This window comes from Pezoporus flaviventris, unplaced genomic scaffold, assembly GCF_033815535.1.
Source record: "Pezoporus flaviventris isolate CSIRO_AGI_PZ_B2104156 unplaced genomic scaffold, CSIRO_AGI_Pfla_v1 ptg000007l, whole genome shotgun sequence".
Taxonomy (NCBI): Eukaryota; Metazoa; Chordata; class Aves; order Psittaciformes; family Psittacidae; genus Pezoporus; species Pezoporus flaviventris.
Genome location: NW_026892555.1, coordinates 91547020 through 91560401, shown reverse-complemented (window position 1 = coordinate 91560401; position 13382 = coordinate 91547020). Strand labels below are relative to the sequence as shown.

The following is a 13382-nucleotide window of genomic DNA, read 5'->3' as shown; positions in this document are numbered from 1 at the left end:
GATGGCAAATGAGGGACAATCCTGCTCCGGTGTCCAGGTGACTGGAGCTGTAAGAGTGGCATGTCCCATATGTGCCTGGTTAACCACTTGGTATGAGCTGCCTGCAGCTTTCCTAACCTGCTCCTGTGTTTCCCTTTCCTCTCCTCTGCTGCCTGGCACACGTGGATCCCAGGAGGCTGCGAGCTCGACCTGGCCTGCTTTGTCCAGCTGATCAACGAGATGGGGGGGATGCAGCAAGTGACTGACCTCAAGAAATGGAACAAGCTGGCAGACATGCTGCGCATCCCCAAAACTGCACAGGACAGGCTGGCCAAGCTGCAAGAAGCCTACTGCCAGTACTTGCTCTCCTACGACTCCCTCTCCCCTGAGGAGCACAAGAAACTGGAGAAGGAGGTCTTGCTGGAAAAGGAAATCTTGGAGAAGAGGAAAGGACCTTTGGAGGGACATTTGGAGAATGCCTACAAGTTCCATTCCTTGCCCCGGTTTGAGCCCAAAAACGGACTCATCAATGGTGTGGTTCACAAAAATGGCTTCCGCAACAAGTTGAAAGAGGTCGACGTCCCACTGAAGACGGGCAGGCGGCGGCTCTTCGCTCAGGAAAAGGAGACCACGAAGGAAGACGAGGAGGAGGAGGAGGAGGAGGGAGTTCTTAGCGACTTACACAAGTGTATATACAAGGTAACGAGGCAGGCTCTGCCCATTTGTTGTGCAAAACTGGTGATGCTGTTGTCTGGGTGTCGTCCGGGTGCAAGCCCAGCTGGCTGGGTGGAGCTGATGGGTTTGCAGTGCCACCCCTGAGGCAGCAGCACAGCCAGCAGCTATCGTAGGGGTCTGGTGGCTTTATCCTGATCTGCCTGGCTCCTGCAGGATGCACTGGGCTCTACCCCCCTTCATCTCCTTGTGAGAGGCTCCCTGAATAGCTCTGCCCAATTATCCTTGCAGACAGTGTTTATTTTCATTTTCTAGTGACATTTAAAGTAGTGTTCTGCTTTCTTATTGCTGCTTCTTGCAAGTCTCTTGTTGAGCGAAGTAGTGCTCCACATCAAAACTAACATCACTAGAAATACCACTGCATTTAGAAGGGGCAAATTGAAATGCAAACAGCATTTTCATCCACGATGCCAGATTTTGCTCAGCACTAACAGTCACATGGACGCTTAGTCCTCCACATATCAAGTACATCCATTTACAAAGGAATGCTGACTCTTTAACTGTATTTTATTTGGCAGTCTCCTACTCCAGAGCAGGACTTGGCACTGCAACTCGCAGCACAATTTTGAATTGTGTTGAATTTTGTAGCTGTGCTCTGAGAGAAATACAGCATTGAGTATCTGTGCCCAGTAAAGGAATACGCTGTTCTTCCCCTTCCAATCTCACTTCCATCACCAGGAAATGAAGCCAGATAGCCCAGAGTGGCTTATTGTTAAGCTATTTAGGGACTACATGAGCTCATGACTTGAGCTTTAAGAGCTTGCTTCGGGTTTCTTTTGCAGCCTGTTACGATTTGTCAGCCCAAAAATTCTTCTACTCAGGAACTCTGGCCTCAATTGCACCTTTGAAAAGCAATCTCTTTGCCATGCTGCTGTCAGAGAGAAGCTTATCTAATGACAGTAGCATTTGTGAATAGTGTAGCGGCATTTCTGTGGTTCATATCCTGTGCTTAATGATGTTAAATGAAAAATCTGATACAACTTACCCTGACTGCTGAATGAACAACCTCAGACTTAGCAGGGAAATGCCTTCAACTTCTTTTCCAGTGCAAGTCCCAAGTTTAGAAGATAGAAAGTAACTGAAAAAGCAGGGTTGGAGTTTGTGAGAAGTATAAAGCTTAGAAAATAAAAAAAAAAAGGCTAGCAAGCAAATCACAGCTGGCATAAACAGCCTGAGTCTCCTGAGCCCCAGGCCTTTATCCCAAAAGGCTGAGAGCTCCCAAATTGCTGCTGTTGCCTGGAGAGTGCTGGCAGTACTGACAGCGTTGGACCTCATGAGTCCAACAATACCCGGTGGGAATACTTTTGTTTTGAGCTTAGAAGCTTTTTAGGGACAAGCATCACTGAGCCTGCGGGCTGCTGTTCTTCCCACCCACCAAAGCAGCTGCAGCACATGGACCTGCTCAGGCAACACCTCACATTGCCACCCTGGTGCCAGTGGCTTCCCGGACACCAGGACTTGCTCATTTGAATCCCATCCCATGGTCATCTGCAGTGTAGAGACCAGGGACTGCTGTCACAGGCGATGGACCAAGGAGAAAATGGGGAAGCAAATCTGTGATGGATTTTCATAGCTCCTAGGGGAAAGCCCTGTCGAAGGACTGATGTGTGAGAACTGGTTATGCCAACAGAGCAACCTCAAGATGTAGAAGAAAGAAACTAAGCAACAATTTTGATGCACCAAAGTAACCCACTGGTGCACCAGAGTAACCCACTGAGAGGAAGTCATGCTGGCTTACAGGCATAGCAGAGGGTACTTCATGGGGTTTTATGAAACAAGCCTTTTGATCCTACATTCTCTGTTTTTCCTGAATGATGGTATCCCCCTGTGTGTGTATATCAGTGAAGGGGAGATGGTTCTTTACCTATTAATGTGTTTCTGAGAAAATCTGAAATTTGTTTACCAGAAGATGTCCTCACCTTACAGTTTCCACAGATGATGCCATTGTAATGGTTCCCTTCTAAAGCATATTGCTAATTCTAATTAAAAAACCCAAACCACACACAAACCCCCCCAAAATCCCCACCCACCCTTTGGTAAATGCCCAGGTCAATAGATTGAGGACTGGAGGAGAACTTCATAATCATATGGCTGTAGTCCAGTTTAGGCTATAAAGTCTATGCTTCAGACCATGAAGAGGTTGTACAGTTAGGATTTCACACAGTAATTTCTGCAGTCAGCCCATGCTTGAGCTGGAACATGTTTTTAGAAAGAGACATCCAATCTTCCAGGAGCAATCACCACCATATCGCATGTCAAGGTTTGTGCAGATCTACTTCGTGTTCAGTTCACTTTCTGCCAGGGCCCCCAGATTATTTGCAGTGTCGCTCCTTTCCAGGCTGTGAGGCCTGCTGTGCTTTTAAGTGTGTGCTGCAGGCTGCTGTTCTTGCTTTCTTTACTCAATGTATGGCTTTTCTACCTGACTAATAAAACATTGTTATTTTTAAGTACCTGGAGTAAACTGCTGCCATCAAAGGAAGATCCGCTGCAAGATTTTCTCTCTCCTGTCCCCAGTTTTAGCTCTGAAAATACTTTAGAAGTCTGTACTGGAGCTGACTAAAACCGGCATTTGTTCCATACAGAATGAACTGAAGATTTGTTAGCAGACCCATTAGAGGGGCACACAGAAGAAATCACCAATGAAAGTTTTGCCAACCCTCACGTGAAACTGTCCTAGGAATCCCGTGCTGAGCTCTCTTCAGCCAGGGACTCAACATTTTCAGGCTTAACAAGAGTCCCTCCATCTCACCTGTCACTATTGTGAAACCTATTTTCTGCTTGTATTTAAGGTTGCTTTAATGTTTTTAACATTCATAGCGTTGCAGTGTCCTTCTCTGTGCGTTCCCTCCAGACTTAGTGGTAGCGGTGGTGATGCTCTGGGTTGGTTCTCATGAACGACACAGAGGCCATGGAGAGGAATCAGGAGAGGAAATAGGAAGTTTTGTTCCTTAAACCTTCATCTGTTGTATTGTCACAGCAACAGAGACTCTGCTCAGTAGCTTGAAACTCCCAGAACAGTTGTTGAACTGTTGAGATATTTTTGAGGGTGTTGAAAAGGGTATTTTATGCTTCAGTAATTCATTTTCTGTTCTGGTTAAAGTGCTTCATTATAGCATTTTAAATAATTTTTGGAGTTGGCATTAGGAAATCTTTTGAGATGCCTCAGATTAAAAAAATTAAACCTAGCAACAAAACAGCCAGCAAAACCCCCTCAACTGCTTAATTCAGGTTACAACTTTTAGGAGGCTAAAAAGGTACCAAATTCTTGATAGAGGAAGAAATGGGTATATGCAATCGTAAAGGGCTAAACTGATCAGTTTTCCCACTCTTTTCTTGCTGCACACCTGAAAAATGGAAAGAAATGATTGTTCTTGGAAGATGAGTCCTTATTTTTCTGTGTAAGATGAGAGGAAAAGGCAAGTAACTGAATCAAGGAAGCTGCTAAAGAGCGTGTGTTGGTTTGTGAGCGGTGAAGTCTACACTCAAATGTGACGACAGTTGGTGCGGGCCCTGTGTTTTATGAGAGGTTTTGTTGTAAAAGGCTGCCTCAATAAATGATTCATGAGGGCATTAAAAGATGAAGGAAATTGCTTATTGTTTTGCAGAGCATCCAACTCTGAAGTTTATGGGAATCGGAGGGCCCCAGGCCCTGGGTATTTCACAAACTTTTTTTGCTGCAGCTAATTATGCTGCATTCAATTAAAAAAGTGACAATGTTACAACTGTAGGAGCATGGCAAAGTGAGAGACTTGGCCTCTGGGAAAAAGCTGCTTGTATAGTTGTTCTGGTTTACTCTTGGGCATAGTTCTTAAACGCAAAAAAAAGACTGAGGTGATTTGGCAGATCTGTTTCATAATTGAAAAACTGTAAAGGTAATAGTCTGGGTAATAAAAGGTTCATTAAACATGGAGTTTTTAAGTCTGTGGTTGCTCAGATGGGCAACCAGTGGACACGAAGGGAGTTAGAGAAAGAAGTGGTGGAACCAGCAGTATTTTCAACTTTACACTTCCAAAGTGATGCTAGTCTCTACTGCAGGAGTGCCTGCAAACCGGTATGGCCACAGCAGCTGGTGTGGTTCCTGCCAGCTCTTGTGGCTCACTGCTTCCTAGGATGCTGCTCCTGCCCTGGAGACGGTGATAGGGGTGTCCCTGTCTGGTCTGAAAGGAGCATGCGGGTTCTCATGCTTCAGAGCCATCAGAGGATGCTTCCCAAAGCATCTGTTATTATAGGTTTATGTAAAAGCAGGTATCCAGAAACTTAGGTATAGGTCAGGCAGAAAACTAGGACAGATCTTCTTCTTGTGCAGCTCCTGCAGCAGTGCCAAGAAAGAGTGCTCTTGTTTGGCAATTTGACTATGTTTTACTTTTCTCAAACTTGTAATAACAGGTCCTGGGGCATTGCTGTTGAACTGCTTTTATTGAATCAAGTATAACTTGGTTTTGTAAGCAGGTGATGACAGTAATCTTAGTAAACTCTACTTTTTGTGACCTCCGTCCATCACATACAATATTATTTTGATGCTGAATATTTCTGTGAATTCTTTGAAAGTCTTTCACCTGTTTCTCTGTATGTAAAGAGAGTAGCTAGCTACATGACCCTTTGATCATATATTGGATTTGATTGTAAAATGCAGGTAGGGTTGCCTAGTGGGTCCTTTGCAACCTGTCACAGAAGGCTGGCCTGTGTCCATCTTTGTATTTATCAAACATAGAGCAGCATGCTGGACAAAGCAATGTACCTGGCCTTCTGAGAAAGTCCAGTTGGCCATTTAGATGATTGGTTTGGTGATTTGGTGTATATTTTGAGGTATTTTCCCTCAGATAAGAAATGAACTTTAGACCCACCCATATTCTGGAGACATTTTCCTCCTTACCCCTGCTATGATCTGGGATTGAGCAAGTAAGGAAAAGAGTGAGGCCAGGGGAATGGAGGCACAGGTTTTTATTTTCACTTTTAACTTTATTTTCTTTTTCCACAGGGTAGGTCTGTTTCTTTAACAACCTTCTACAGAACAGCAAGAAACATCATGAACATGTGCTTCACGAAGGAGCCTACAGTAGCTGAAGTAGAGGTGAGGCCAATACAAGGGGTGGTAAAAGTATATATTTCAGGAGATTAAGTCTTGGGATTCAGTATAGTTGACATTCAGACATTAGTATAAGCAGTTTAAGGCTGTCTAGCATAGGAGAAAAAGAACCGCTTGAGTAGGCATCGTATTGATTCCTCCTTTTTTAATTTTTTGACATTTTTAATAAAGGTGTTGATGAACTGAGGGAGAGAAAGAAGTCTTAATCTGTCATGTGCTGAAGCACAGGAGCCAGAAGGATCCGAATGCTGTCTACTCGATTCATTGTTACTTTAAAGTATTTATATTCTTACTTTTAAGCAGCGTTTTATGTTGAATGACGCTGAGGTCATGAAAGCCGTGTAAATTTCTGGGGTTTATATTTTAATGAGAGATGCCTTGTTCAGTGAATTAAAAATGCATTACTGCCTTCTCTTACCACAGCAAGAGTATTGGCGGATAGTGGAACAGAAAGATTGCCATGTAGCAGTGCATTGTGGAAAAGTAGATACCAACACCCACGGGAGTGGCTTTCCCGTGGGAAAATCTGAACCATTTTCAAGGTAAGATCACCAAATCCACGTTTTGTTGGCTCATGCCAGCTGCCCCGTTGTTCTGAGTAGAGGTGGGGGCATAAGGCCAGCAGGGCAGCTTGGTGCTGGGGATGTTGGCACCAGGAATGTGTGCTGACATGTATCTGCCTCTGTGTCACCTCTCAAACAGGCATGGGTGGAACCTCACAGTCCTTCCTAATAATACAGGATCCATCCTGCGACATCTTGGTGCTGTGCCTGGTAAGCAAGTCTCTTTTCTATGTTGCCAGCAAGAATAAGTGTCCTCTGTAAATGTGGCTGCATAGTCACCAAAGTCTCCTCTCCCTGGCCCCTCTGTTCACTGGCTGACCAGGTAGACATGCAGTTGTACATAGCATGTGATATTTAAAGGAATGAAGGCAGGTGTGCAGATAAAGAATTAATGAATAGTTGAGACCATACATCTGGGAGGAACCAGTTGTACTTGCAGTATCACTTTCTCTTGTTGCCAGTACATCAGTGTTCCTGCTTTGTGTCAGTGTGACAAAGTACAGAGCCATGCAATTCCTTACTTGTAAACCTAGTCTGTAGCACTGGGAAGAGCACACAGGTTTTCCATATGAATCGTCACGAGTGGTCCAGCTACATATGTACCATTGCAATTTACTGGTAGAAACATTAGCTGAAAGCCTAACTCAGTCTCCCATGCAGATGTTGAGCCTGAACAAACCAGCCAGGAAACACGGTATCTGTTTAAAAGTACATGTATGCTTGACAACATGAAACAACGTCCTCTGATCAATGCCGTTGAGCTAAAATTGCGGGTATTTGTACATTTTTGAAGGATAAAATTTTTTTACAGCTATTAGAAAACAAATATGTTCAAAGGCGATATAATTGGTAGATATGTTGTTAGTGGAGATGCTGGATTTGTTAAATTATTCTGTGTGAATTACCCGCTCTGGCAGGAAGACTTAAAACTTAAGGGTCAGCTTGTGGGTAGAAAAATATTTTCGACAGAAACGCCCTCTCAAACTGTCTTTTAATTAGAAACTGCAGTTAATCATAACTCATTTTCAATCTCTCTGCTTTAGGAGTGACAATTCCTTGGCTAAATATCGGCATGGTCTTTTCTACCTCATGCTGGTCTCGAGACCAAAATCACCTTCCATACATTGACTACTTACACACTGGTGCTGATTGCATTTGGTAGGTATTTCTGTGGGTTTTTTTCTTCTCATTCACTGCAGGGGCTGTCTGTAGGTTGGTGTTAATAGCAGCTTGTGTAGTACCTCTTGCATGAATGAGTCCCACCTAGAAAGGCCAAGTGTGTGTGGTCACAGTTTTAATGAGAAAATGTAGTATAAACTTTGGTGATGAAATGCCCTTTCCTGGAAGAAAAATTTCCTTTTCTCTTCCACGCTCTAGTCTGAAATATTTAGTAATAAACTGTTTCTGCTTGACAACACCGTTTAATCTGTGGAAAGTTTTCATCACGTGGAAGTCAGACGAGAGCTAGTCAAGGTAGACTTTCCTTAGGCTGACGGAGAACACTTGTCAAGTAAGCTCTATATTGCCACTTGTAAAGTGACTGAACCCACACTCTGACTACATAGGCAGTGCTGTCCTTTTTAATGCAAAAACTCTTGAACTCTGTATCTACCAGGTCCCTAGCGTTTTCTCTTTTTTCATGATGATAATAATTTTTAATATGATTACACACATCATTGTAGTGTCTCTGTGGACATCATCAGTTAGTTGCTAGCTACATTTCATATTTCATAGAATCGTAGAATGGTTAGGGTTGGAAAGGACCTTAAGATATTTGGTAGACAGATCATGAAAATAGACTTAACACTCAGCTTATAAATGTTCTTGAACATGGTGAATCCTTCCTGAATTCAGTGCATACATGCTACTAGAGATGATGATGAGTTAGATTGCAATGGAAGTACAACAGCTGATGGAGGGATTAAAGGAAGCAGGTGCTGCTGGCATGTCATGTGCCTTTCTGTCAGTTTACTGTGACATTGGTATTATTACCCAAGAGGATTATCATTGACAACAAGGAATCATAAGCAGTGTAACTGTTGTTTCTTGATGAGAGAAAACACAATAGAGAAGTTACTTAAGTGGTGTCCCCTGCAAAGGTGAGAAACCGGATCCTGTTCCCATTCAACAGTTCCAGCCATTCCCCTCTTGAACTCTGAAATGTGGGAGACTTTGGCTCCTTGGGTGGTGTGACAGGAAAAGGCCTGCGGAGGTCCCCTTTTGCCTCCAGAAGTCCCCATGGAGGCAGTGGCAGCGTCAGCTGCTCTTCATTCACATGCAAAGTGTGTACTTTGGCCATTGCCTTTACCTCCCTCCTGCTGATGTCAGAGGTGCTGACCCAGCTATCACTGGGAAAGCACATGTTCCACAAAAAAAGAATTTGAAGTCTTGGAGGAAACCCATTAAAGCAGGAGCTCCTCTCTCGAAATATTTTAAGCAGGAGATATGTTCTGTATGTGATCATAGCAAGGGGTAAAGGTAAATGCTGGATTATGCTGCACATCTGGGAGTTTGTTCCTGTCTATCGTGAGCATTTCATGGCTCCTCTCCCTGTTCTGTGAATCAGGAATCTGTAATCTTTTATAATAGTACACTATCAGGACAAACTGCTGAGCAAGCTACATTGTCCTCAACCTTAGGTGAGTCTGTTTTTCTCTGTGACATTCATCTAGTCTGAAATCACAGCAAATTCCAAATAAAAGGCATTCAAGAATTCCCCTAATTAAGTTCTGAGGCCACTCTGTTCATACTGTGCATGTCAAAACATACCTTTTGCCTTTTGGGATTGAACAGTCTTGAATGCAGCTAGCCAGTTTTAGGAAAAGCCACTGTCTCTGTTTTTCCAAGCTGAGAAGAATAAAACCAAGGAAGCCATTTGCTTTTTCTTGATGGGCTTGCTTATAAACACAAGTACATAGTTTCAGGTGTATTGTGATGATTGTCCTTATGAAACATTGATAATGTGTAATAACTCAGAAGAAGGGAGATGTGAAACTCCTGAGTTTGTAAAAGCTGTTCTTTGGCAAGGCTGCCAGGCTGAAGTGTCAGGCTAGTATTCATTATTAACTCATTGCAACTTTTAATATTGCAATAAAGTACCCAACTTTATTGAGGAAAAAATGAATTTAATAACTAGGTCTAGTGTAATACCTGGAGTAGCCCTGACAGCATTGCTTTTGGTGGCTGCTTCAGCGATAACAAAGGAGGCTACTGGACATCAAAGCTCTCCTCTGTCTTGCAAAGTCCAGCCAGCATCCAGAAATCTTCTCTTCAAAGGACACATCCCTGTGGTGCTAAAAATCACTGGTGCTTCATTTACCTGCAAATTGCTCAGGTCACTATCTGATCCCTCAGGTTTTACCTTCTGAAGAGTAAACAGGGGAGAACTCAATCTGCATGCAGGGCAGAGGTCAGTGACCTAACATTTTATTCTGGAGGGATCCTCAGTGCCCATTAAAAGAGTGAAGAGAACCTTGTTCTGCCCAAGACACTCAGAAGTCTATTCTGGCTGCTCTCCTCCCATTTTTACAAGTAGATCAAGAATTGCAAATGAGTGAAATTGCAGCACACACCACAGTTGCAAAGGATCTCCATTGCCCTCAGCCCTGCCAGTAGTCAGTCCCATACACTTTTGTGCTATCCCCTCCTCTTCACACATCCTTTCTCTGCTTTTTTTCCTGGGCCCATCTGGTGAGGGGCTGCATGCTTGGATCTTTTGGCTGTTCCAGCTGTATTTTCTGACTCCAAAAGGAAAGAGTAGGCTCTGCAGTGTTCAGGGTTTTAACTGAAAATATTTGCATTACCATTTAAAATCTCTTACTGTAGTGTAACTAGAGTAATATGCTACACACATGGAGCTGTTCTGAAGCTGTCATTGATAGCAATGCAGGTACTGCAAACTGTTTGATACACAGCTGTTGGGACTTCAGCTTTATCAAGTTAAAGTTCTTCACCTCTCTATAACCATCGGATTTTTTAGAAAGGTCCTGATCGTTGTCAATGTATGTGTAAGTAATCAGTCTATGTACACCCAGGCAGCCAGCTCATTAGAGCCCTTATTGTGGCTGCAATTAGCTGTATGAGTAGATACTGTCATCTCCTCTGGTATTTGGCTTGAAGATCAACAAAGACACATCAAAGTCATCATCAGGACAGTGAACAGTAACGAGATGTTTGAATCGTAGGAAGTACAGCCTCCTGCAGACTCATCAAGCAGGATAACTCTGTGTGACACATACGGAGTTTGTATTAGTGCACATTATAAGCAAATATCCTAACAAGGTCTGTAAGGCCAGCAGAATGCTTTATGAAATTGACAGAGAGACTGGATGAATAACAAGGAAACTACCCTTTCCCCCAAATCCTTTTATGTGTGTGTCGTGGGGGCACATGGTTGCAGTCTCGCTGCTTGAAGTGAACTAGTAAGTCATGATAAATCTAGAGACGCTTTTTACTTGTCCTGAGCATAACAAGTCTGAATAAACTAATGTTTCAGATCAAGCACAGCATGGCAGCAATGCAAGGCAGGTTTGGGAATCCTGTGATGTGCAGTGTTTTTTCCCAGCAAACTGCACTGCTCAGTTTGAAGTTACGAGGTACCAGCTACCAGATCTTGGGGAACAGGTATCTTCTGGGTGGACATAAACACCTTTCTAGCAGAGTGCAAGCAAGAGTAGTGACTAATTGTCACCATATTGCCGCCCTGCATCCAGCAAAATAGCAGTTCTCTGGATGCGTGAAGCTAAGACCTGAGACTCACAGTATCACAGTATGCTAGAGATTGGAAGGGACCTCGAAAGATCATCTAGTCCAATCCCCCTGCCGGAGCAGGAACACCTAGATAATGTTACACGGGAATGTGTCCAGGAGGGTTTTGAATGTCTCCTGGGCAGCCTGTTCCAGTGTTCCATCACCCTCACTGAGAAGAAGTTTCTTCTCAAGTTTAAGTGGAACCTCTTGTGTTCCAGTTTGTACCCATTACCCCTTGTCCTATCATTGTTTGCCACTGAGTAGAGCCTGGCTCCATCCTCGTGACACTCCCCCTTTATATATTTATAGACACTTATAAGGCCACCCCTCAGTCTCCTCTAAACTATAGAGACCCAGCTCCCTCAGTCTTTCCTCATAAGGGAGATGCTCCACTCCCTTCATCATCTTTGTTGCCCTGCGCTGGACTCTCTGCAGCAGGTCCCTGTCCTTCTTGAACTGAGGGGCCCAGAACTGGACACAATATTCCAGATGGGGTCTCAGCAGGGCAGAGTAGAGGGGAAGGAGGACCTCTCTCGACCTACTAAGCACCCCCCTTCTAATACACCCCAGGATGCCATTGGCCTTCTTGGCCACAAGGGCACAGTGTTGGCTCATGGTCATCCTGTCGTCCACTAGGACCCCCAGGTCCCTCTCCCCTACACTGCTCTCTAACAGGACTCTTATGTTCTTGTAATTTCTGCATAGGAAGCACTGCTGGCAGTGAGCACAGAGAGGACAGGTTCTTCCTTGGCTTCTGAAGGAGAGGAGGATGTGGAACTTGGCATGCACCTAGCAAAGTTTTAAATCTCTCTTTCTCCTTCGGCTGCTCTGAGTCAGGTCTTTTGTTGCAAGGAAGAGAAGGGATGTGGGATTTATTTAGTAAGCAAGGCAGGAAGCTCTTAGGGTACTTTGTGTTTTAACAGTAAAGGTGATTTGTGGTTTCTTCATTGTTACAAACAGAAAATGTTATTAAATAAAATGATTGCTTGGGTGATGCACAGGTAATAAATGCAGCCATTTAAGATAAAGGTAACAACATATATTGGTGCTCATGAGATGCCAGCTTCTGCTCGTTTTGGTGCCATTAAAGTGAACACTATTCTGTGACTGATTTCTCTCCTCTGATTGAACAGAGTTTTAATATTTCTGTTTCAGGGATTTTTATGTCTTTTGGCATTTAGTGAACACCATCAGACTGAATCTAAATAAACAGCATTCCATGATCATCAGCGTTTTACCAGAAAGAACTGTGTGGAAAAGCCTGCATTTAATTTCTTTTAATCAGTGTCCTGATCTGAATTGCCTGTTCCTGTGTAGCTGTGGACTGTTATTTACTCCACAGTAAATCTTTTCTCTTTTCCTCTGACAAAACAACAGGTATTGCATTCCTGCTGCGGAGGAGAACAAACTTGATGATGTGGTACATACCCTGCTGCAAGCCAATGGCACTCCAGGGCTGGAAATGCTTGAAAGTAATGTAATGGTAGGTTAACACTGGGAGACGTATTCCCATTTGAGAACCCAGTGCTAATCAGGATGCTGTTTGCTCAGGGGTTTATTTTGGTTTTGTCTTACACTAAAATGATGCAGAGGCTGTTGTTAAAATCTGGCTACTTCCTAATTGCAGTGTTTACCCACATGGCATTTTTCTAGCAAGGCTCATATGTTAAAATGTTGAAATAAAAATAAATGTGACAGTGCCTTAAATACCCATTTCTAATACTGACCACAGTGTGTTTAGCCTCACAAAAGGAGTGTTTTGTAATCAATCTGCCATGACTGAGATTTTATGAAGCCACCATGGATATGAGAAACCTAATACTTAGAAGGATTTCCGAGTAGTTTTGGCTCCCTTGTTTATTTTGTGGATAGCAATATAACTAAATATAAATTTAGTGCGTGTAAATATAAATTTGGGAGCCCATAACAAAGACCCTCCTTCAGCTATTCATGTTAGCATGTTAACAGAAGTGAAGTAGCAAGGATGATTCAATGCCAAGTCTGAAAAGATCTACATGGAAAACAGTTTGCATTACTTTCTGTAGTAGTAATAGGTAGTATTGTTTTGAGGCTCTGTGTTTGAGATTGTTTGGCAAGTGGAAGTTTAAACTGTTGATTTCAGAAGGGCCACTTCTGTAATTCTCACTCCAAACACTAAGCCTCAGCATGTGTAGAAGGGAAGAGAGAAAGTGAACAGAGCTGAGCAGTTAGCAGAGCAAACAAGTAGCATGTTGCAGTCAGTACCCAGCAAGGGAGGGGGATATAAGTGTCAA

The 13382-nt window shown here is 43.3% G+C and overlaps 1 protein-coding gene across 4 annotated transcripts in view; it reads left to right on the top strand.

The window, feature by feature from the left end:
* JARID2 (jumonji and AT-rich interaction domain containing 2) overlaps positions 1–13382 on the top strand; it is a 230681-nt gene that overhangs the window by 204831 nt on the left and 12468 nt on the right. For all 4 annotated transcript variants that reach the window (XM_061449518.1, XM_061449519.1, XM_061449517.1 and 1 more), the window contains 6 exons: positions 173–678; positions 5690–5782; positions 6221–6339; positions 6500–6570; positions 7404–7518; positions 12487–12592. In XM_061449518.1, coding sequence (XP_061305502.1) covers positions 173–678; positions 5690–5782; positions 6221–6339; positions 6500–6570; positions 7404–7518; positions 12487–12592 — 1010 coding nt within the window. The remainder of the gene's footprint in view (positions 1–172; positions 679–5689; positions 5783–6220; positions 6340–6499; positions 6571–7403; positions 7519–12486; positions 12593–13382) is intronic.